This window comes from Bombina bombina, chromosome 5, assembly GCF_027579735.1.
Source record: "Bombina bombina isolate aBomBom1 chromosome 5, aBomBom1.pri, whole genome shotgun sequence".
In the NCBI taxonomy this organism is placed as follows: Eukaryota; Metazoa; Chordata; class Amphibia; order Anura; family Bombinatoridae; genus Bombina; species Bombina bombina.
This window is the reverse complement of record NC_069503.1, coordinates 748889773-748915548: the sequence shown is the minus strand read 5'-3', so window position 1 is coordinate 748915548 and position 25776 is coordinate 748889773. Positions and strand designations below refer to the sequence as shown.

Here is a 25776-nt window from a genome sequence, read left to right as displayed (position 1 = left end):
TGCTAAGAATAGTACAACTTAACACAACCTAGTTACCATGGGTCCCAGACCGCATGTCTTATTGTTATATTTTGGTCGGGTAATCATGCAGGCCATATAGTCCTCCCCCGATAGGGGGAGTTACAGGGATGAAAGTGCTAAGAATAGTACTACTTAACACAACCTAGTTACCATGGGTCCCAGACCGCATGTTTTGTTGTTATACTTTGTCAGGGTAATCATGCAGGCCATATAGACCTCCCTTGATAGGGGGAGTAACAGGGATTAAAGTGCTAAGAATAGTACTACTTAACACAACTTAGTTACCATGGGTCCCAGACCGCATGTCTTATTGTTATATTTTGGTAGGGTAATCATGCAGGCCATATAGACCTCCCACGATAGGGGGAGTTACAGGGATGAAAGTGCTAAGAATAGTACTACTTAACACAACCTAGTTACCATGGGTCACAGACCGCATGTTTTGTTGTTATACTTTGTCAGGGTAATCATGCAGGCCATATAGACCTCCCTTGAGGGGGGAGTAACAGGGATTAAAGTGCTAAGAATAGTACTAATATAAACACAACCTAGTTACCATGGGTCCCAGACTGCATGTTTTGTTGTTATACTTTGTCAGGGTAATCATGCAGGCCATATAGACCTCCCCCGATAGGGGGAGTAAGAGGGATTAAACTGCTAAGAACAGTACTAAACACAACCTAGTTACCATGGGTCCCAGACCGCGTGTCTTGTTGTTATACTTTGTCAGGGTAATCATGCACACCATATAGACCTCCCCCAATAGGGGGAGTAACAGGGATGAAAGTGCTAAGAATAGTACTACTTAACACAACCTAGTTACCATGGGTCCCAGACCGCATGTTTTGTTGTTATACTTTGTCAGGGTAATCATGCAGGCCATATAGACCTCCCCCGATAGGGGGAGTAAGAGGGATTAAACTGCTAAGAAAAGTACTACTTAACACAACCTAGTTACCATGGGTCCCAGACCGCGTGTCTTGTTTTTATACTTTGTCAGGGTAATCATGCAGGCCATATAGACCTCCCCCTATAGGGGGAGTCACAGGGATTAAAGTGATAACAATAGTACTACTTAACACAACCTAGTTACCATGGGTCGCAGACCGCATGTTTTATTATTATACTTTTTCAGGGTAATTATATATCTATCAAATCTATCTATTTATCTTCTATCGATTCTATCTAACTATCAATCTATGTATATCTATCTATCAAATCTATCTCGTGTCCGGACTGTTTTGAGACAGCCACTTGTGTTTTTGACAAATTTGAAGTAGGAGGACAGACCAATCATCTTCTTCCATCTCCCTGTTCCAAAAATGCAGGCCATATAGACGTCCCCCGATAGGGGGAGTAACAGGTAGTAGTAGTAAACTGCTAAGAATAGTACTACTTAACACACCACGGGTCCCAGACCGCATGTCTTATTGTTATACTCTGTCAGGGAAATTATATATCTTTCAAATCTATCTATTTATCTATCAAATCTATCTAACTATCAATCGTATCTATCAAATGTATATTGCATCTATTGATCGATGTAATTCGTATCTATAAAATGTATATTGCATCTTTTGATCAATGTAATTCGTATCTATCAAATGTATATTGCATCTTTTGATCGATAAAATTTGTATCTCTCAAATGGATATTGCATCTATTGATCTATGTAATTTGTATCTATCAAATGTATATTGCATCTTTTGATCTATGTAATTGGTATCTATCAAATGTATATTGCATCTATTGATCTATGTAATCTATGTATCTATCTATCAAATCTATCTATCTCGTGGTTGTGCAAATGGACTGTTTGCGGTTGTTTGCGGTGCGTTACACGGGGAGTTTGGTCTGTCACTGTGAAGCGGGCGTAACCCTTACACTACCTGATAGATACAACATCATAACTGATGTTTTAAAGCACGTTATTGCAAACAATTTATTAATGTTAGGTGATTTAGGCCCTTTATGGGTTAAAAGCAGACTCTGCATAAACTATGTAATTTTACATGGGAGTTTTGCCATGGATCCCCCTCCGGCATGCCACAGTCCAGGTGTTAGTCCCCTTGAAACAACTTTTCCATCACTATTGTGGCCAGAAAGAGTCCTTGTGGGTTTTAAAGTTCGCCTGCCTATTGAAGTCAATGGCGGTTCGCGCGGTTCACCGGTTCGCGAACAGTAGCGGAAGTTTGAGTCCGCCGTTGGCGAACCGAAATTTTTAAGTTTGCGACATCACTATCGCTTAGCCTCTTTCCATGGATGTTGAATCATAGGAACATAAAATGTATATCTCAATAAGAGCCAAATGGTCCATCAAGTCACCCATATACAGTATATAAGTATAGGCTTCATATATTAAGCACTGCATCACAAAGATATGCATGCAAAACTGATTTTTTTGGAAAACATTTAAAACTGTTATTTTGTTATCAAAATTTGCATTGCTTTGCAATTCAGTGACACACCTCTTAAAACCCCTCTAGAATGTTCTTTATCTTAGCTGCTTCACTGTTAAGGACAGATATTATTGAGCTCCTCCTAACAAGCTATCCCAGTGCAGCATGTAGAAAGCCCAGCGTTCTGAATTCCACAGTATGTACTCCAGCCTCTCTTAGTGGTAAAACTAATATAATGTCTAGATTTAAATTAGAGGAAAAGCAGACAAAATAAATCTTAATACTACACTGTAAATTTGTGTTTTAACTTTGTATAATTAAACATTTTATGTAAAATTTAGTTTTGAATATATTTTTAATTCTTAGGATGTCTATATGCATCCCCCAGGCATTCTTGCCTTCCCTTCCCTTTACATAATCAGCTTAAAGGTATAGTAAACGACTGGAGATTTCTATATAAAATGTTTAGTTATGCGTAATGAAAGAACTTTGCAATATATGTTCATTATTTATTTTACCCCTTTTCATGTAATTCCCAGAACTTAAAGGACAACTAAAGTAAAAACTCTGATAAAGCCCACAGTTTTAAACAACTTTACAATTCACATTAATTATCTACATATGCACAATATTTTTATATGTACACTTTCTGAGGCACCAACTCCTACTGAGCATGTGCAAGATTCACAGAATATATGTATAAGCATTTTTGATTGGCTGATGGCTGTCACATGATGTAATGAAAGACAAATAAAACTAACTTTTTAGGGGGGGATCTACCACTCATGTAGAATTCAAACTATGTGCTTTTGCATTGCCTATTTATTATGCATTTACTGATTTGCTATTTTAATGTGTTTAGTGGTCCTCTAAACTGCACCCTGTTGACTTCTCAAGGCTAACTCTGCTATATATCTGTCACTAATTGGCTTTATCAGATAACAACTGCAAAACAATGTACCCTATACTAACATTATAGCTGGGGCTAGCCTTGTTGTCTGTGGAATAAAGCCCAGATTGGCTCCTTCAGATAAGGCAAATTTGTTTTAAAAAAGTTAAGACTTAGCTAATATGTTATTCTATAGCAACACAGCAGAAATGTCTTGTAATTACAGGGTATTTACTGTACTTTTAAGCTCTTGTGCTAAGAAATGCCACTATGGCTGATACCTTAAAGGAAAACTGAACCCAAATTTTTCTTTTGTGATTGAGATAGAGGCCTCTAGTTATCAAGCCGTCAACCGCAAATACGCTGGAATACCGCAGCGTATTTGTGGCGAGCCTGATTTGCCTTAGTTATCAAACCCTACAGACCGGGAAAAGTAGAATTCAGTAACGTAACATACGATCCGCCGGACTCAGTCCGACACAGATCGATGCTTATGTCACTACAGATGTTCCGAACGCAAGTTCGGCACAATCTGACTACTTTTGCTAGTTATCAAATAACTAGCAGGTACGCTCGGCATTTTTCCGTCCCAGCGTACCTGGTTTTCAATCCGCCGCCCTGGAGGCCGCGGATACCATAGGAATCAATGGGAGTCTGAAAGCAGCGAAAGCTCATGTTCGCTGCTGCCCGATATCCCATTGATTCCTATGGTAATGTCTACACCTAACACCCTAACATGTACCCCGAGTCTAAACACCCCATATCTGCAACCCTACACCGCCGCCACCTACATTAAATTTATTAACCCCTAAACCGCCGCTCCCAGAGCCCGCCTCAACTAAATAAAGTGTTTAACCCCTAAACCACCGCTCCCAGAGCCCCCCGCAACTAAATAAAGTTATTAACCCCTATCCTGCCACTCCCGGACCCCGCCACCACTCTAATAAACTAATTAACCCCTAAACTGCTGCTCACGCACCTCGCCGCAACTAAAGTGTTAAACCCCTAAACCGCCGCCCCAGTAGCCCAATGCCACCTACATTATATTTATTAACCCCTAATCTGCCGCCCCCTACACCGTCGCCACTATAATAAACATATTAACCCCTAAACCTAAGTCTAACCCTAAACCTAACACCCACTAACTTAAATATAATTTAAATAAATCTAAATAATTAATATAATTAACTAAATTATTCCTATTTAAAACTAAATACTTACCTGTAAAATAAACCCTAAACTAGCTACAATATAACTAACTAGTCCTAAAGCCCGTGTACACGGGCCATTTTTTGCAGTGCAGCAGTCCCACCCCTTGCTCTCTCTCTATATCCCCTCTCTTTTGCTCTCTCTTTCTCCCCTCTCTTTTCCCCCTCTCTTTTGCTCTCTCTCTCCCCCCTCTCTTTTGCTCTCTCCCCCCTCTCTTTTGCTGTCTCTCTCCCTCTCTTTTGCTCTCTCTCTCCCCCCTCTCTTTTGCTCTCTCTCCCCCCTCTTTTGCTCTCTTTTGCTGACTCTCTCCCTATTTTGCTGTCTCTCTCCCTCTTTTGCTGTCTCTCTCCCCCCTCTCTTTTGCGCTCTCTCCCCCTCTCTTTTGTGCTCTCTCTCCCCCCCTCCCTTTTGCGCTCTCTCCCCCCTCTCCTTTGTGCTATCTCCCCCCCCTCTTTTGTGCTCTCTCTCCCCTCTCTTTTGCCCTCTCTCCCCCCTCTCTTTTGCGCTCTCTCCCCCCTCTCTTTTGCGTTCTCTCCCCCTCTCTTTTGTGCCCTCTCCTGCCTCTCTTTTGCGCTCTCTCCCCCCTCTCTTTTGTGCTCTCTCCCCCCTCTCTTTTGTGCTCTCTCCCCCCCTCTCTTTTGTGCTCTCCCCCCCCCTCTCTTTTGTGCTCTCCCCCCCTCTCTTTTGTGCTTTCTCCCACCTCTCTTTTGCGCTCTCTCCCCCTCTCTTTTGCGCTCTCTCCCCCTCTCTTTTGCGCTCTCTCCCCCCTCTCTTTTGTGCTCTCTCCCCCCTCTCTTTTGTGCTCTCTCTCCCCCCTCTTTTGTGCTCTCTCCCCCCTTTCTTTTGTGCTCTCTCCCCCCTCTCTTTTGTGCTCTCTCCCCCCTCTCTTTTGTGCTCTCTCCCCCTCTCTTTTGTGCTCTCTCCCCCCTCTCTTTTCCTCACTCTCCCCTCTCTCTTTTGCTCTCTCTCTCTCCCCCTCTTTTGCTCTCTCTTTCTCCCCTCTCTTTTTCCCCTCTCTTTTGCTCTCTCTCTCCCCTCTCTCTTTTGTTCTCTCTCTCCCCCCTCTCTTTTGCTGTCTCTCTCCCTCTTTTGCTGTCTCTCTCCCTCTCTTTTGCTCTCTTTCTCTTCCCCCTTCTTGTTTGCTCGCTCTCTCCTCTCGTTTGCTCTCTCTCTCTCCCTCTCCTCTCTTTTGCTCTCTCTCCCTCTCTTTTGCTGTCTCTCTCCCCCTCTCTTTTGCGCTCTCTCCCCTTCTCTTTTGCACTCTATCCCCCCTCTCTTTTGCGCTCTCTCCCCCTCTCTTTTGCACTCTCTCCCCCCTCTCTTTTGTGCTCTCTCCCCCCTCTCTTTTGTGCTCTCTTCACCCTCTCTTTTGTGCTCTCTCCCCCCTCTCTTTTGTGCACTCTCCCCCCTCTCTTTTGTGCACTCTCCCCCCTCTCTTTTGTGCTCTCTCCCCCCTCTCTTTTGCGCTCTCTCCCCCCTCTCTTTTGCGCTCTCTCCCCCTCTCTTTTGCATTCTCTCCCCCTCTCTTTTGTGCCCTCTCCTGCCTCTCTTTTGCACTCTCTCCCCCCTCTCTTTTGTGCTCTCTCCCCCCTCTCTTTTGTGCTCTCTCCCCCCCCTCTCTTTTTTGCTCTCCCCCCCCTCTCTTTTGTGCTCTCCCCCCCTTCTCTTTTGTGCTTTCTCCCCCCTCTCTTTTGCGCTCTCTTCCCCTCTCTTTTGCGCTCTCTCCCCCCTCTCTTTTGTGCTCTCTTCCCCCCTCTCTTTTGTGCTCTCTCTCCCCCCTCTTTTGTGCTCTCTCCCCCCTCTTTTGTGCTCTCTCCCCCCTCTCTTTTGTGCTCTCTCCCCCCTCTCTTTTGTGCTCTCTCCCCCCTCTCTTTTGTGCTCTCTCCCCCCTCTCTTTTGTGCTCTCTCCCCCCCTCTCTTTTGTGCTCTCTCCCCCTCTCTTTTGTGCTCTCTCCCCCCTCTCTTTTCCTCACTCTCCCCTCTCTCTTTTGCTCTCTCTCTCCCCCTCTTTTGCTCTCTCTTTCTCCCGTCTCTTTTTCTCCTCTCTTTTGCTCTCTCTCTCCCCTCTCTCTTTTGTTCTCTCTCTCCCCCCTCTCTTTTGCTGTCTCTCTCCCTCTTTTGCTGTCTCTCTCCCTCTCTTTTGCTCTTTTTCTCTTCCCCCTTCTTGTTTGCTCGCTCTCTCCTCTCGTTTGCTCTCTCTCTCTCCCTCTCCTCTCTTTTGCTCTCTCTCCCTCTCTTTTGCTGTCTCTCTCCCTCTCTTTTGCTGTCTCTCTCCCCCTCTCTTTTGCGCTCTCTCCCCTTCTCTTTTGCACTCTCTCCCCCCTCTCTTTTGCGCTCTCTCCCCCTCTCTTTTGCACTCTCTCCCCCCTCTCTTTTGTGCTCTCTCCCCCCTCTCTTTTGTGCTCTCTTCACCCTCTCTTTTGTGCTCTCTCCCCCCTCTCTTTTGTGCACTCTCCTCCCTCTCTTTTGTGCTCTCTCCCCCCTCTCTTTTGTGCTCTCTCCCCCCTCTCTTTTGTGCTCTCTCCCCCCTCTCTTTTGTGCGCTCTCCCCCCTCTCTTTTGTGCTCTCCCCCTCTCTTTTGTGCTCTCTCTCCCCCCTTCTCTTTTGTGCTCTCCCCCCGCCTCTCTTTTGTGCTCTCCCCCCTCTCTTTTGTGCTCTCTCCCCTCTCTCTTTTGTGCTCTCCCCCCTCTCTTTTGTGCTCTCTCTCCTCCATCTCTTTTGCGCTCTCTCTCTCTCCCTCTCTTTTGTGCTCTCTCCCCCTCTCTTTTGTGCTCTCTCCCCCTTCCTTTTGTGCTCTCTCTCCCCCTCTCTCTTTTGTGCTCTCTCCCCCCTCTCTTTTGTGCTCTCCCCCTCTCTTTTGTGCTCTCTCTCCCCCCTTCTCTTTTGTGCTCTCCCCCCGCCTCTCTTTTGTGCTCTCCCCCCTCTCTTTTGTGCTCTCTCCCCTCTCTCTTTTGTGCTCTCCCCCCTCTCTTTTGTGCTCTCTCTCCCCCTCTCTTTTGTGCTCTCCCTCCCCCTCTCTTTTGTGCTCTCCCCCCTCTCTTTTGTGCTCTCTCCCCCTCTCTTTTGTGCTCTCTCCCCCTCTCTTTTGTGCTCTCTCCCCCTCTCTTTTGTGCTCTCTCCCCCTCTCTTTTGTGCTCTCTCCCCCCTCTCTTTTGTGCTCTCTCCCCCCTCTCTTTTGTGCTCTCTCCCCCCTCTCTTTTGTGCTCTCTCCCCCCTCTCTTTTGTGCGCTCTCCCCCCTCTCTTTTGTGCTATCTCCACCCTCTCTTTTGCTCACTCTCCCCAATCTCTTTTGCTCACTCTCCCCCCTCTCTTTATCCCCCTGTTCTGCTCTCACTATCCTCTTCTTTTTAGAGCTCTCTGTCTCAATGAATCACTCACTGTTCACTCACCCAGCATCTGGCCCCGCCCAGCCCACATAACGTTTGACCCTGCCCTGCCCGGCCCCGCCCACGTCATGCTCGGCCCCGTCCGGCCCCGTCCACACCACGCCCGGGCCCCGTCCACACCACACCCACTGGCCACGCCCACTCCACCACACGCGACGCCAGGAGGAAGTCAAGACAGAAGGCCAGGTGTGTTTGTCCTCGTGCGCAGTCTCTACTGCGCATGACAGCTTCGGACAAACACACTTGGCCTTTTATTATATAGGATAATTACATTGTAGCTAGCTTAGGGTTTATTTTTATTTTACAGGCAAATTTGTATTTATTTTAACTAGGTAGAATAGTTATTAAATAGTTATTAACTATTTAATAGCTACCTAGTTAAAATAAATACAACAGTACCTGTAAAATAAAACCTAACCTAAGTTACAATTACACCTAACACTACACTATAATTAAATTAATTAAATTAATTAACTACAATTAATTACAATTAAATAAAATTAACTAAAGTACAAAAAAACCACACTAAATTACAGAAAATAATTTAGTGTAGTTAAAATAAATACAACAGTACCTGTAAAATAAAACCTAATCTAAGTTACAATTACACCTAACACTACACTATAATTAAATTAATTAAATTAATTAACTACAATTAATTACAATTAAATAAAATTAACTAAAGTACAAAAAAAACCACACTAAATTACAGAAAATAATAAAATAATTATAAGAATTTTAAACTAATTACACCTAATCTAATCCCCCTAATAAAATAAAAAAGCCCCCCAAAATAATAAAAATCCCTACCCTATACTAAATTAGAAATAGCCCTTAAAGGGGCTTTTTGTGGGGCATTGCCCCAAAGTAATCAGCTCTTTTACCTGTAAAAAAAATGACAATACCCCCCAACATTAAAACCCACCACCCACACACCCAACCCTACTCTAAAACCTACCCAATCCCCCCTTAATAAAACATAACATTAACCCCTTGAAGATCACCCCACCTTGAGACGTCTTCACCCAACCGGGCCGAAGTCCTCAACGAAGCCAGGCAGAAGTGGTCCTCCAGATGGGCAGAAGTCTTCATCCAAGCCGGGAAGAAGAGGTCCTCCAGACGGGCAGAAGTCTTCATCCAGATGGCATCTTCTATCTTCATCCATCCGGCCCGGAGCGGGTCCATCTTCAAGACATCCGACGCAGTTTAGGGGGTAAACAGTATAGTATAGTGTGGGTGTTTAGTAATAGGGTACCAAAAAAGCTGTAAAAAAGCCGAAGAGCAGCGAGATCGATGACTGTTAGTTAACAACAGTCCGCTGCTCATCGCTCTGTACTTGGTGCGCGGCTTTTTGACAGCTTTTTTGATAATTTTGGAGAACGTATTCAGGTCTGCGGCGGCGATGTTAGGCGAACTTAGGCGAGCGTATTGGTGCCGTCGAATGCTAGAAAGTCGACGGCTTGATACATAGAGGCCAGAGCATGCAATTTTAAGCAACTTTCTAATTTACTCCTATTATCAAATTTTCTTCATTCTCTTGCTAGGTTTATTTGAAAAGCAAGAATGTAAGTTTAGATGCCGGCCCATTTTTGGTGAACAACTTGGGTTTTCCTTGCTGATTGGACAGCACCAATAAACAAGTGCTGTCCGTGGGCCTGAACCAAAAAATTGCTGGCTCCTTAGCTTAGATGCCTTCTTTTTTAAATAAAGATAGGAAGAGAATGAAGAAAAATTGATAAAAGGAGTACATTAGAAAGTTGCTTAAAATTGCATGCTCTATCTGAATCATTAAAGAAAAAATTGGGGTTTAGTGTCCCTTTAAGTGTCCTCTAGTAGGCCCTAGAGTGTCTTTAGACTTTGCTAGTGCACATTCACTTTATTTCAGGCGTGTTTTCTATTTCCACATACAGCTTTTTTTAACTTTCAGAGATTGACTGAATAATATACTATATATAAATGCTCATGTTAGTGGCTGCAACCTGAATAGCTGTCTGTGCAATTACATTGTATATAACTGCCACATGTATGTAGGGTTACAGGGTACAATATACACATATTACCAATGGTCAGTGTCTGGGCATTACCAAAGACAGAAGTCAAGAGATCTGTTTAAGGCCAATGGTTTTAAATTGGACTCTAGTCACAATATTTTTTTTTAACTTAGCAATATGTTTTCCCTTATTTATGCTCAATCTTCTTTTAACTCTTAATAAAATTGTTCTACACAATTAGTTTAAGCTCATTTGCTGAACATACTGTTGGCATTTGTCTGTTAAAGTAAGTGTTGCAAAATACTCTCATTACTGTATATTTTGCTTTGTGTACTGTGTTCCATTTTATTGACAAATAAATTGAAATAATTGGGTATTCTTTTATTTTATTTATTTTAGCATAATTATCTATTAGACAACCATTGGAGTTCAGTCCTGCAGAAAAAATGAAAGATAATCTACATGATGATTCAAAGCAATCAGTGCAACTTAAAAAGGAAATATCCCTTTTGCATGGGGTGAGCCTGGTCATTGGAAACACTATTGGAGCTGGTATCTTTGTTTCTCCAAAGGGTGTTCTCATGCACAGCGGTTCTTATGGACTATCCCTTATAATATGGGTGCTGGGAGGAATATTTTCAGTCATTGGAGCCTTGTGTTATGCTGAACTTGGAACAACAATCACTAAATCTGGTGCAAGTTATATTTACATAATGGAATCCTTTGGAGGGTTTTTAGCATTCTTAAATCTTTGGACCAATATGTTAATAATCTATCCTGCCAGTCAGGCTATTTTGGCAATTACATTTTCAAATTACCTAATGGAGCCATTTTTTCCGTCATGCTCCCCACCTCAGACTGCAGTGCTTCTGCTATCAGTGGTGTGTGTTGGTGGGTATCATCGTTTGACCATTTATATCCTATAGAATTAATGTCATATTGTTTTAAATGAGCTATTAATTGAACTCAGTAATGACAAAACAAATCCAAAACAAAAAATAAACTCTTAATCTGGTCTATCAAATTAATCTTTATAAGGAAAAGAGGAAGCCCTGACATATGCTTCTGGGATAACATATTTCTTTTTTATAAAAAACATATTGAAAAAAAATGTTAAAAATAGATATATGCGCATACAGTATATACTAAATTCATAGCCGATGAACATAATATATATCCACAACTGTAAACAGAACTTTAAACAAAACAAATATAAATTGTAAACCCAAAAAAGAAAACAAAATATATAAAAAATAGATAGTGAATGCAAAATGTGTAATAGAACTTTAATAGAATAGAAGTCCTCTAGTGTAGAGAAATTGACAGCGTATATTGGTACAAAAATGTAGTAAATAAACAGTTCAGAAAGATGAAACAAAGTGTACTTACAACCAAAACCAAACTAACATAGCGTACAATGATAGATAAAATAGCTCCGGCACAAATCAATGTGATCTTACCGGGTGTGACAGTTTAAAGAATTCTTTTCTAATTAGTGCCTGGGGCTGCCTCAACCATCTCTGGGAACCTAACCATGGGTCCCACCCCCCATGACAAGCTTTTAACGGTTCGCGGACAGAATGCGTGAGTAGAATCGGACACATTTGGCTGTGGCCAGACTGTTATCCTGTCGGATAACAGTCCGGCCATGAATTATAAGATTTCTGGATATTCAATTCTGGAGTTTGGACACCATTTTGTATCCGTTCACGGACTGTTTTTTTTAATCCATATATTTGGACACTTTTTGTGTACGAATATAATCTGTCAATTTATCTAGACTAGAGGACTTCTAAGTTCTATCACACATATTGGGCTAGATTACAAGTGGATCGCTAATTTATTGCACACTCATAAATGGGCAAATTCACCCATTTACAGGCGTGCGATAAATAACCAGGCATTACAAGTGGCTGGTTATTGCTACCGTGAGCTCTCGGTAGCAATTAGCGCTCCAAAAATTAACCAGAGGTTAATAAAAATAAAGATGCTCATTGGTTTTTATTTTAAAAACAAACAAGCATCTTTATTATTTTTTTTTATCAAATAACTGCACAAAGCAGTTTTTAGGGGTTAAAGTTGGTGGGTGTGGGGTGTTAGAAAAAAAAGTTAATCAGTTTCTCAGTCTGTGTAATTTTGTTTTGTTTGTGTTTTTTTTTTTAGGGATGGTTGGTCTATATTTTGATATCTGAATCAGAATAATGTTCTATTCACATTCATTCTACCATTCAAATGTTTTTATAGAACAAAATGTAACACCTAAATAGAAAAATAAACATTAAAACCTTGAAATATTGGTATCTATGGACTTGCATCGATTTCTATGTGAATCAACATTTGCATGTCAATAGCAGAATTTCTGAACTATATATTTGATATTTTAAAGTGATGGTAAACCTTCCCCTTTGTATAAACAGATTCAGAATGTTAGAGCTATTTTAGATGGAATTTAATTTATCAGTTCTAATGAAGATACACTTTTTAATGTAATCCAAATACCCCGGGAGTGGCCGCCCACTTCAAAAGTATTTTTTTTTTTTGCAAGCTAAGGGTTTGAACTTTTATCCATTCAGCGCTCAAGCTACAAAACAAAATAAATAAAAAACTATCGGCTAGATTAAGAGTTTTGCGTTATGAGTAAAAAAGCAGTGTTAAGGCTCATAACGCTTTTTTTCACTACTGCTGCTATTATGAGTCTTGTAGGTACAGCTGTACCGCACACTTTTTTGTCCATACCGCAAATTAACTTACACAATTTTCGTAAAGTCTTTTTTCAATGGGACTTCCATAGCGCCGATATTACAAGCTTTTTTTTGGAGGCCAAAAAGTGAGCGGTACAGCCTATCCCGCAAGATTCGTAACGCATTCTAAAGTCAGTAGTTATGAGTTTTACACTACAAAGCTGTAGCATAAAACTCATAACTAAAGTGCTAAAAAGTACACTAACACCCATAAACTACTTATTAACCCCTAAACTGAGGCCCATTGCAAGCACTAAAATAAAATGATTAACCCCTAATCTTCCGCTCCCGGAATCGCCACCACTAAAATAAACATATTAACCCCTAAACCGCCGCACTCCCGCCTTGCAAACAATAGTTAAATATGATTAAACCCTAATCTGCCACCCCTAACATCGCTGCAACCTACATTAGTTATTAACCCCTAATCTGCTGCCCCCAACGTCGCCGCCACTATACTAAAGTTATTAACCCCTAAACCTGAGTCTAACCCTAACACCCCCTAACTTAAATATAATTAAAATAAATCTAAAGAAAACCTACTACTATTAATAACTAAATAATTCCTAGTTAAAACTAAATACTTACCTGTAAAATAAACCCTAAGCTAGCTACAATATAACTAATAGTTACATTGTATCTAGCTTAGGGTTTATTTTTATTTTACAGGCAAGTTTGTATTTATTTTAACTAGGTTGAATAGTTACTAAATAGTTATTAACTATTTACTAACCACCTAGCTAAAATAAATACACATTTACCTGTAAAATAAAACCTAACCTGAGTTACACTAACACCTAACCTTACACTACAATTAAATAAATTACCTAAATTAAATACAACTAAATTAAATACAAATATCTAAATTACAACAAAAAAAACCACTAAATTACACAAAATAAAAAACAAATTACAAGATATTTAAACTAATTACACCTAAGCTAATAGCCCTATAAAAAATTAAAAAAGCCCCCAAAAGTAAAAAACCCCTAGCCTAAACTAAACTACCAATAGCCCTTAAAAGGGCCTTTCCCCAAAGAAATCAGCTCTTTTACCTGTAAAAAAATGCAAACAACCCCCCAACAGTAAAACCCACCACCCACACAACCAACTCCCCAAATAAAAAAACCTAAGCTCTACATTGCCCTGAAAAGAGCATTTGGATGGGCATTGCCCTTAAAAGGGCATTTAGCTCTATTGCTGCCCAAACCCTATTCTAAAACTAAAACCCACCCAATAAACCCTTTAAAAAAACCTAACACTAACCCCCAAAGATCCACTTAAAGTTTTAAAGACTGGACATCCATCCTCAATGAAGCCGGGAGAAGTCCTCAACAAAGCGGCAAGAAGTCCTCAACGAAGCTGGGAGAAGTCTTCATCCAAGCTGGGAGAAGTGGTCCTCCAGACGGGCAGAAGTCTTCATCCAGACGGCATCTTCTGGAAGTCTTCATCCATCCGGCGCGGAGCGGGTCCATCTTCAAGACATCTGGCGCGGAGCATCCTCTTCTTACGACGACTCCCGATGAATAAAGGTTCCTTTAAGTGATGTCATCCAAGATGGCGTCCCTTAGATTCCGATTGGCTGATAGAATTCTATCAGCCAATCGGAATTAAGGTTGAAAAAATCCTATTGGCTGATTGGATCAGCCAATAGGATTGAGCTCACATTCTATTGGCTGTTCCAATCAAAAAGTTATAGCGCATCTTCATTACAACCGATGACTTAAACTACCTCTAAAATATCTCTAAAATTCCATATTTGTTTATACAAAGGGAAAAGGTTACCATCACTTTAAATGTTATATTCAATATTGAATAAATGCACAGCCTTACATATTCTGAAACATGGAGGTCATTTAAATATTTCTAGACTGTCAGTTTCAAAGTCCACAGAGATTACCAGATAGCAGTTTCAAATGTTTCCTGGCATACAAAGGTTTCTCTGTTGTTTAACATTCTGGAGTTTTTATATAAAGCTATATATTCCAGTAGAAAAAAGTATATAGAGACATAGGGGCCGATTTATCAATGTCTATCCTCCTGAGTAGAGTATCATGTACAACAGACATTGCTAAATGATGACAGCATACAGGTGAAACTCGAAAAATTTGAATATTGTGCAAAAGTTCATTTATTTCACTAATGCAGTTTAAAAGGTGAAACTAATATATGAGATAGACTCATTACATGCAAAGCAAGATAGTTCAAGCCATGATTTGTCATAATTGTGATGATTATGGCTTACAGCTCATGAAAACCCTAAATCCACAATCTCAGAAAATTAGAATATTACATGCAATCAATAAAACAAGGATAGTACATACCTGTAGAACAATATCGGATCTCTGAAAAGTATAAGAATGCATACTGTATGTACTCAATACTTGGTTTGGGCCCCTTTTGCAGCAATTACTGCCTCAATGCGTTGTGGCATGGAAGCTATCAGCCTGTGGCACTGCTGAGGTGTTATGAAAGACCAGGATGCTTCAATAGCGGCCTTCAGCTCTTCTGCATTGTTCGGTCTCATGTCTCTCATCTTTGTCTTGGCAATGCCCCATAGATTCTCTATGGGGTTCAGGTCAAGCGAGAATCAAGCACAGTAACCCCACGGTCATTGAACCAGGTTTTGGTGCTTTTGGCAGTGTAGGCAGGTGCCAAGTCCTGCATCCCCATAGAGCTTGTCTGCGTAAGGAAGCATGAAGTGCTCCAAATCTCCTGGTAGATGGCTGCGTTGAACCTGGACTTAATGAAGCACAGTGGACCAACACCAGCAGATGACATGGCTCCCCAAATCAACACAGACTGTGGAAACTTCACACTGGACTTCAAGCATCTTGCAGTGTGTGCCTTTCAATTCTTCTCCATACTCTGGGTCCTTGGTTTACAAATGAGATGCAAAATTTGCTCTCATTAGAAAAGAGGACTTTGGACCACTGAGCAACAGACAAGGGCCTCTAGTTATCAAGCCGTCAACCTCAAATACGCTGGAATTCCACAGCGTATTTGTGGCGAGGCTGATTCGCCTAAGTTATCAAGCCCTACACACCGGCAAAAGTAGAATTTAGTGACGTAAGCTTCGATCTGCCGGACTCAGTCCGACACAGATCGATTCTTACGTCACTCCAGATGTTCCGCACACAAGTTCGGCACAATCTGACTACTTTTGCTAGTTATCAAAAAACTAGCAGGTACGCTCGTCACTTTTCCGGCCCAGCGTACCTGGTTTTCAATCCGCTGCCCTGGAGGCGGCGGATCCCTTAGGAATCAATGGGAGTCTGAGCATAGCGAAAGTTCATGTTCGCTGCTGCCCGACATCCCATTGATTCCTATGGGAGCTGTCTACACCTAACACCCTAACATGTACCCCGAGTCTAAACACCCCTAATCTGCCCCCCCCTACACCGCCGCAACTAAATAAAGTGTTTAACCCCTAAACCGCCACTCCAGGAGCCCACCGCCACTCTAATAAACTTATTAACCTCTAAACTGTCGCTCCCGGACCCTGCCGCCACTATAATAAATATGTTAACCCCTAAAACGCCGCTCCCGGACCCCGCCGCAACTATAATATATATGTTAACACCTAAACCGCCGCTCCCGGACCCCGCCGCAACTATAATATATATGTTAACCCCTAAACCGCCGCTCCCGGACCCCGCCGCCACCTACATAATACCTATTAACCCCTATCCTGCCCCCCCTACACCGCCGCCACTATAATAAATTTATTAACCCCTATCCTGCCCCCCCTACACCGCCGCCACTATAATAAATTTATTAACCCCTATCCTGCCCCCCCTACACCCCCGCAACTATAATAAAATTATTAACCCCTAAACCTAAGTCTAACCCTAACACCCCCCTAACTTAAATATTAATTAAATACATCTAAATATTATAACTCTTATTAACTAAATTAATCCTATTTAAAAATAAATACTTACCTGTAAAATAAACCCTAAGATAGCTACAATATAAATAATAATTATATTGTATCTATTTTAGGATTTATTTTTATTTTACAGGCAACTTTCAATTTATTTTAACTAGGTACAATAGCTATTAAATAGTTAATAACTATTTAAAAGCTACCTAGTTAACATAAAGAGAAATTTACCTGTAAAATAAATCCTAACCTAAGTTACAATTACACCTAACACTACACTATCATTAAATAAATTATTCCTATTTAAAACTAAATACTTACCTGTAAAATAAACCCTATCGCCTAGATTTAGAGTTCTGCGGCCAAAGGGGTGCATTAGCTACGCGTGCTTTTTTACCCCCGCACCTTTTAAATACCGCTGGTATTTAGAATTCACAGAAGGGCTGCGTTAGGCTCCAAAAAGGGAGCGTATAGCATAATTTACCGCCACTGCAACTCTAAATACCAGCGGTGCTTACAGACGCGGCCAGTTTCAAAAACGTGCTTGTGCACGATTCCCCCATAGGAAACAATGGGGCCGTTTGAGCTGAAAAAAACCTAACACCTGCAAAAAAGCAGCGTTCAGCTCCTAACGCAGCCCCACTGTTTCCTATGAGGAAACACTCCCTAAGTCTGCACCTAACACCCTAACATGTACCCTGAGTCTAAACACCCCTAGCCTTACACTTATTAACCCCTAATCTGCCGCCCCCGCTATCGCTGACCCCTGCATATTATTATTAACCCCTAATCTGCCGCTCCGTACACTGCCGCAACCTACGTTATCCCTTTGTACCCCTAATCTGCTGCCCTAACACCGCTGACCCCTATATTATATTTATTAACCCCTAATCTGCCGCCCCCAACGTCGCCGCCACCTACCTACACTTATTAACCCTTAATCTGCCGACCGGACCTCACCGCTACTATAATAAAGTTATTAACCCCTAATCCGCCTCACTCCTGCCTCAAAAACCCTATAATAAATAGTATTAACCCCTAATCTGCCCTCCCTAACATCACCGACACCTAACTTCAAGTATTAACCCCTAATCTGCTGACCGGACCTCACTGCTACTATAATAAATGTATTAACCCCTAAAGCTAAGTCTAACCCTAACCCTAACACCCCCCTAAATTAAATATAATTTAAATCTAACAAAATAAAATAACTCTTATTAAATAAATTAATCCTATTTAAAGATAAATACTTACCTGTAAAATAAACCCTAATATAGCTACAATATAAATAATAATTATATTGTAGCTATTTTAGGATTTATATTTATTTTACAGGCAACATTGTATTTATTTTAACCAGGTACAATAGCTATTAAATAGTTAATAACTATTTAATAGCTACCTAGTTAAAATAATTAAAAAATTACCTGTAAAATAAATCCTAACCTAAGTTACAATTAAACCTAACACTACACTATCAATAAATTAATTAATTAAATAAAATACCTACAATTATCTACAATTAAACCCAACACTACACTATCAATAAATTAATTACATACAAATACCTACAAATAAATACAATTAAATAAACTAAAGTACAAAAAATAAAAAAGAACTAAGTTACAAAAAATAAAAAAATAATTTACAAACATTATAAAAATATTACAACAATTTTAAGCTAATTACACCTACTCTAAGCCCCCTAATAAAATAACAAAGCCCCCCAAAATAAAAAAAATGCCCTACCCTATTCTAAAATAAAAATTGAAAAGCTCTTTTACCTTACCAGCCCTTAAAAGGGCCTTTTGCGGGGCATGCCCCAAAGAATTCTGCTCTTTTGCCTATAAAAAAAACATACAATACCCCCCCCAACATTACAACCCACCACCCACATACCCCTAATCTAACTCAAACCCCCCTTAAATAAACCTAACACTAAGCCCCTGAAGATCTCCCTACCTTGTCTTCACCACGCCGGGTATCACCGATCCGTCCAGAAGAGGGTCCGAAGTCTTCATCCAAGCCCAAGCGGGGGCTGAAGAGGTCCATCATCCGGCTGAAGTCTTGATCCAAGCGGCGGTTGAAGAGGTCCATCATCCGGCTGAAGTCTTCTATCAAGCGGCATCTTCAATTTTCTTTCTTCCGGCTCCATCTTCATCCCGCCGACGCGGAACATCCATCCTGGCCGACGACTTCCCGACGAATGATGGTTCCTTTAAGGGACGTCAGCCAAGATGGTGTCCCTCGAATTCCGATTGGCTGATAGGATTCTATCAGCCAATCGGAATTAAGGTAGGAAAATGATGGATGTTCCGCGTCGGCGGGATGAAGATGGAGCCGGAAGAAAGAAGATTGAAGATGCCGCTTGATAGAAGACTTCAGCCGGATGATGGACCTCTTCAGCCCCTGCTTGGATCAAGACTTCAGCCGGATGATGGACCTCTTCAGCCCCCGCTTGGATCAAGACTTCAGCCGGATGATGGACCTCTTCAGCCCCCTCTTGGATCAAGACTTCAGCCGGATGATGGACCTCTTCAGCCCCCGCTTGGGCTTGGATGAAGACTTCGGACCCTCTTCTGGACGGATCGGTGATACCCGGCGTGGTGAAGACAAGGTAGGGAGATCTTCAGGGGCTTAGTGTTAGGTTTATTTAAGGTGGGTTTGAGTTAGATTAGGGGTATGTGGGTGGTGGGTTGTAATGTTGGGGGAGTATTGTATGTTTTTTTTTACAGGCAAAAGAGCTGTTTTCTTTGGGGCATGACCCGCAAAAGGCCCTTTTAAGGGCTGGTAAGGTAAAAGAGCTTTTCAATTTTTATTTTATAATAGGGTAGGGCATTTTTTTTTATTTTGGGAGGCTTTGTTATTTTATTAGGGGGCTTAGAGTAGGTGTAATTAGCTTAAAATTGTTGTAATATTTCTATAATGTTTGTAAATTATTTTTTTATTTTTTGTAACTTAGTTCTTTTTTTATTTTTTGTACTTTAGTTAGTTTATTTAATTGTATTTATTTGTAGGTATTTGTATGTAATTAGATTATTGATAGTGTAGTGTTAGGTTTAATTGTAGATAATTGTAGGTATTTTATTAAATTAATTTATTGATAGTGTAGAGTTAGGTTTAATTGTAACTTAGGTTAGGATTTATTTTACAGGTAATTTTGTAATTATTTTAACTAGATAGCTATTAAATAGTTATTAACTATTTAATAACTATTGTACCTGGTTAAAATAAATACAAAGTTGCCTGTAAAATAAATATTAATCCTAAAATAGCTACAATATAATTATAATTTATATTCTAGCTATATTAGGGTTTATTTTACAGGTAAGTATTTAGCTTTAAATAGGAATAATTTATTTAATAAGAAATAATTTATTTCATTAGATAAAAATTATATTTAACTTAGGGGGGTAGCGGTGAGCTCCAGTCGGCAGATTAGGGGTTAATACTTGAAGTTAGGTGTCGGTGATGTTAGGGAGGGCAGATTAGGGGTTAATACTATTTATTATAGGGTTTTTGAGGCGGGAGTGAGGCGGATTAGGGGTTAATAACTTTATTATAGTAGCAGTGAGGTTCGGTCGGCAGATTAGGGGTTAATAATTGTAGGTAGGTGGCGGCGACGTTGGGGGCGGCAGATTAGGGGTTAATAAATATAATATAGCGGTCGGCGGTGTTAGGGGCAGCAGATTAGGGGTACATAGGGATAATGTAGGTTGCAGCGGTGTGCGGTCGGCAGATTAGGGGTTAAAAAAATATATTAGAGTGGCGGCGATGTGGGGGGACCTCGGTTTAGGGGTACATAGGTAGTTTATGGGTGTTAGTGTACTTTAGAGCACAGTAGTTAAGAGCTTTATGAACTGGCGTTAGCCCAGAAAGCTCTTAACTCCTGGCTTTTCTCTGCGGCTGGAGTTTTGTTGTTAGATTTCTAATGCTCACTTCAGCCAAGACTCTAAATACCGGTGTTAGAAAGATCCCATTGAAAAGATAGGATACGCAAATGGCGTAAGGGGATCTGCGGTATGGAAAAGTCGCGGCTGCAAAGTGAGCGTTAGACCCTTTCCTGACTGACTCTAAATACCAGCGGTAGCCCAAAACCAGCGTTAGGAGCCCCTAACGCTGGTTTTGACGGCTAACGCAGAACTCTAAATCTAGGCGTATGATAGCTAAAATGTAATTAATAATTACATTGTAGCTATTTTAGGATTTATATTTATTTTACAGGTAACTTTGTATTTATTTTAGCTAGTTAGAATAGTTATTAAATAGGTATTAACTATTTAATAACTACCTAGCTAAAAGAAATATAAAATTACCTGTAAAATAAATCCTAACCTAAGTTACAATTAAACCTAACACTACACTATCATTAAATTAATTAAATACATTACCTACAAATAACTACAATTAAATACAATTAAATAAATTAACTAAAGTTATCAGCCAATCAGATTGAGCTCGCATTCTATTGGCTGTTCCGATCAGCCAATAGAATGCAAGATCAATCTGATTGGCTGATTGTATCAGCCAATCCGATTGAACTTCAATCAGATTGGCTGATTTAATCAGCTAATCAGAATTTTCCTACCTTAATTCCGATTGGCTGATAGAATCCTATCAGCCAATCGGAATTCAAGGGACACCATCTTGAATGACGTCACTTAAAGGAACCGTCATTCGTCGTTCAGTCGTCGGTGGAAGAAGATGGCTCCGTGTCGGCTCATCTGAAGATGGCTTCGCTCCGCTCCGGATGGATGAAGATTGAAGACGCCGCCTGGATGTTGACTTCAATCCGATGGAAGACTTCTTCAGCGCCCCTTGGATGATGACTTCAATCGGATGGAAGACTTCTTCAGCGCCCCTTGTATGATGACTTCTGCCGCTCCGGATGTCTTCTTCTGTTCCATCGGTGGTCGGCTGGCTGAAGACGGCTAAAGGTAGGATGATCTTCAGGGGGGTAGTGTTAGGTTTATTTAAAGGGGGTTTGGGTTAGATTAGGGGTATGTGGGTGCTGGGTTTTAATGTTGGGGGGGGTTGTATTTTTTTTTTTTACAGGCAAAAGAGCTGAATTCTTTGGGGCATGCCCCGCAAAAGGCCCTTTTAAGGGCTGGTAAGGTAATAGATCTGTTAACTTTTTAATGTAGAATAGGGTAGGGCATTTTTTTATTTTGGGGGGCTTTGCTATTTTATTAGGGGGCTTAGATTAGGTTAAGTAGCTTAAAATTGTTGTAATATTTTTTAAATGTTTGTAACTTATTTTTTTATTTTTTGTAACTTAGTTTTTTTTATTTTTTGTACTTTAGTTAGTTTATTTAATGGTATTTAATTGTAGTTATTTGTAGGTAATTTATTTAATTAATTTAATGATAGTGTAGTGTTAGGTTTAATTGTAACTTAGGTTAGGATTTATTTTACAGGTAATTTTGTATTTCTTTTAGCTAGGTAGTAAAATAAATATAAATCCTAAAATAGCTACAATGTAATTATTAATTACATTGTAGCTATCTTAGGCCTAGATTTAGAGTTTGGCGGTAGCCGTGAAAACCAGCGTTAGAGGCTTGGGTTGGATGAAGATTTTGGAGCCAGGACCGATCGGTGATACCCGGTGAGGTGAAGACAAGGTAGGATGATCTTCAGGGGCTTAGTGTTAGGTTTATTTAAGGGGGGTTTGGGTTAGATTAGGGGTATGTGGGTGGTGGGTTGTAATGTTGGGGGGGGGTATTGTATGAGTTTTTTTACAGGCAAAAGAGCTGAACTTCTTGGGGCATGCCCCGCAAAGGGCCCTGTTCAGGGCTGGTAAGGTAAAAGAGCTTTGAACTTTAGTAATTTAGAATAGGGTAGGGCATTTTTTATTTTGGGGTCTTTGTTATTTTATTAGGGGGCTTAGAGTAGGTGTAATTAGTTTAAAATTGTTGTAATATTTTTCTTATGTTTGTAAATATTTTTTTATTTTTTGTAACTTAGTTCTTTATTTTTTGTACTTTAGTTAGTTTATTTCATTGTAGTTATTTGTAGGTATTGTATTTAATTAATGTATTGATAGTGTAGTGTTAGGTTTAATTGTAGGTAATTGTAGGTATTTTATTTAATTAATTTAATGATAGTATAGTGTTAGGTTTAATTGTAACTTAGGTTAGGATTTATTTTACAGGTAATTTTGTAATTATTTTAACTTTTTTAGCTATTAAATAGTTCTTAACTATTTAATAGCTATTGTACCTGGTTAAAAAAAATACAAAGTTACCTGTAAAATAAATATTAATCCTAAAATAGCTATAATATAATTATAATTTATATTGTAGCTATATTAGGATTTATTTTACAGGTAAGTATTTAGCTTTAAATAGGAATAATTTATTTAATAAGAGTTAATTAATTTCGTTAGATTTAAATTATATTTAAGTTAGGGGGGGTGTTAGTGTTAGGGTTAGACTTAGCTTTAGGGGTTAATACATTTATTAGAATAGCGGTGAGCTCCGGTCGGCAGATTAGGGGTTAATAATTGAAGTTAGGTGTCGGCGATGTTAGGGAGGGCAGATTAGGGGTTAATACTATTTATTATAGGGTTAGTGAGGCGGATTAGGGGTTAATAACTTTATTATGATAGCGGTGCGGTCCGCTCGGCAGATTAGGGGTTAATAAGTGTAGGCAGGTGGAGGCGACGTTGTGGGGGGCAGATTAGGGGTTAATAAATATAATATAGGGGTCGGCGGTGTTAGGGGCAGCAGATTAGGGGTACATAAGGATAATGTAAGTAGCGGCGGTTTACGGAGCGGCAGATTAGGGGTTAAAAATAATATGCAGGGGTCAGCGATAGCGGGGGCGGCAGATTAGGGGTTAATAAGTGTAAGGTTAGGGGTGTTTAGACTCGGGGTACATGTTAGGGTGTTAGGTGCAGACGTAGGAAGTGTTTCCCCATAGCAAACAATGGGGCTGCGTTAGGAGCTGAACGCGGCTTTTTTTCAGCTCAAACAGCCCCATTGTTTCCTATGGGGGAATCGTGCACAAGCACGTTTTTGAGGCTGGCCGCGTCCGTAAGCAACTCTGGTATCGAGAGTTGAAGCTGCGTTAAATATGCTCTACGCTCCTTATTTGGAGCCTAACGCAGCCTTTATGTGGACTCTCAATACCAGAGTTATTTTTATGGTGCGGCTAGAAAAAAGCCAGCGTTAGCTACGCGAGTCCTTAACGACAAAACTCTAAATCTAGCCGTTAGGGTTTATTTTACAGGTAAGTATTTAGTTTTAAATAGGAATAATTTATTTAAGTATAGTGTACTGTTAGGTGTAATTGTAACTTAGGTTAGTTTTTATTTTACAGGTAAATTTCTCTTTATTTTAACTAGGTAACTATGAAATAGTTATTAACTATTTAATAGCTATTGTACCTAGTTAAAATAAATTGAAAGTTGCCTGTAAAATTAAAATAAATCCTAAAATAGCTACAATATAATTATTATTTATATTGTAGCTATATTAGGGTTTATTTTAAAGGTAAGTATTTATTTTTAAATAGGATTAATTTTAGTTAATAAGAGTTATAATATTTAGATGTATTTAATTAATATTTAAGTTTGGGGGGTGTTAGGGTTAGGGTTAGACTTAGGTTTAGGGGTTGATAATTTTATTATAGTTGCGGCGGTGTAGGGGGGGCAGGATAGGGGTTCATAAATTTATTATAGGTGGCGACGGTGTAGGGGGGGCAGATTAGGGGTTAATACATTTAATATAGGTGGCAGCGGGGTCCGGGAGCGGTGGTTTAAGGGTTAAACAATTTTTTAATTGCGGCGGGGTACGGGATCGGCAGGATAGGGTTAATAAATTTATTATAGGTAGCAGCGGTATAGGGGGGCAGGATAGGGGTTAATAGGTATTATGTAGGTGGCGGCGGTTTAGGGGTTAATCAGTTTATTAGAGTGGCGGTGGGCTCCGGGAGCGGCGGTTTAGGGGTTAATACATTTATAAGAGTTGCGGCGGGGTCTAGGAGCGGCAGTTTTGGGGTTAATAACTTTATTTAGTTGCGGGGGGCTCCGGGGGCACCGGTATAAGGGGTAGAACAGTATAGTTAGTGTGGGTGCTTAGTGACAGCTTGTCAATAAAGCTGTAAAAAAGCCGAAGAGCAGCGAGATCGGATGAGTGATAACTATCACAGTCCGCTGCTCATCGCCCCGTACTTGGTGCGCGGCTTTTTGACAGATTTATTGATAACTTTGGAGAGCGTATTCCGGTCCGCGGCGGCGATGGTAGGCGAGCTTAGGCAGGCGTATTGGGGCCGACAATGGCAGGTAAGTAGGCACGTTGATAACTAGAGGCCAAGGTCTGTTTTTCTTTAGCCCAGGTAAGACGCTTCTGACGTTGTTTGTTGTTCAGGAGTGGCTTGACAAGAGGAATATGACATTTGAAGTCTATGTCCAGGATCCGTCTGTGTGTGGTGGCTCTTGATGCACTGACTCCAGCCTCAGTCCACTCCTTGTGAAAGTCCCCAACACTTTTGAATGGCCTTTTCCTGACAATCCTCTCCAGGCTGCGGTCATCCCTGCTGCTTGTGCACCTTTTTCTTCTACACTTTTCCCTTCAACATAACTTTCTATTAATGTGCTTTGATACAGGACTTTGGGAACATCCAACTTCTTTTGCAATTACCTTTTGAGGCTTTCCCTCCTTATGGAGGGTGTAAATGATGGTTTTCTGCACAACTGTCCGGTCAGCAGTCTTTCCCATAATTGTGATTCCTACTGAACCAGACTGAAAGACCATTTAAAGGCGCAGGAACCCTTTGCATGTGTTATGGCTTAAATAGCTGATTAGAGTGGGACACTTTGAGCCTAGAATATTGCACCTTTTCACAATATTCAAATTTTCTGAGATCACGGCTTGAACTATCTTGCTTTGCATGTAATGAGTCTATCTCATATATTAGTTTCACCTTTTAAGTTGCATTAGTGAAATAAATTAACTTTTGCACGATATTCTAATTTTTCGAGTTTCACCTGTACACTGTCTGGATTTAATATTGCATAAGCCGTTCTGGTGAACTGCTTGTGCAATGCCTCCCCCCGCAGATTCGCAGCCAATCAGCCGCTAGCAGGGGGTGTCAATCAACCCGATGGTATAGGATCGGGCGGATCGCAGACCACAGCCTCAGAGGCAGCGGACCAGTTAAGTTTATTTGATCGCATTTGGCGGTGAAATGGTAGCATAAAATATACCAAAAGGGGTGTAGATCAATATTTTGGGTTGTCTACTACACTACG

The 25776-nt window shown here is 40.6% G+C and overlaps 1 protein-coding gene across 1 annotated transcript in view; it reads left to right on the top strand.

The window, feature by feature from the left end:
- LOC128660791 (Y+L amino acid transporter 2) overlaps positions 1 to 25776 on the top strand; it is a 217639-nt gene that overhangs the window by 41268 nt on the left and 150595 nt on the right. Inside the window, exon 2 of the mRNA XM_053714811.1 lies at positions 10296 to 10787. Coding sequence (XP_053570786.1) covers positions 10343 to 10787 — 445 coding nt within the window. The 5' untranslated portion in view covers positions 10296 to 10342. The remainder of the gene's footprint in view (positions 1 to 10295; positions 10788 to 25776) is intronic.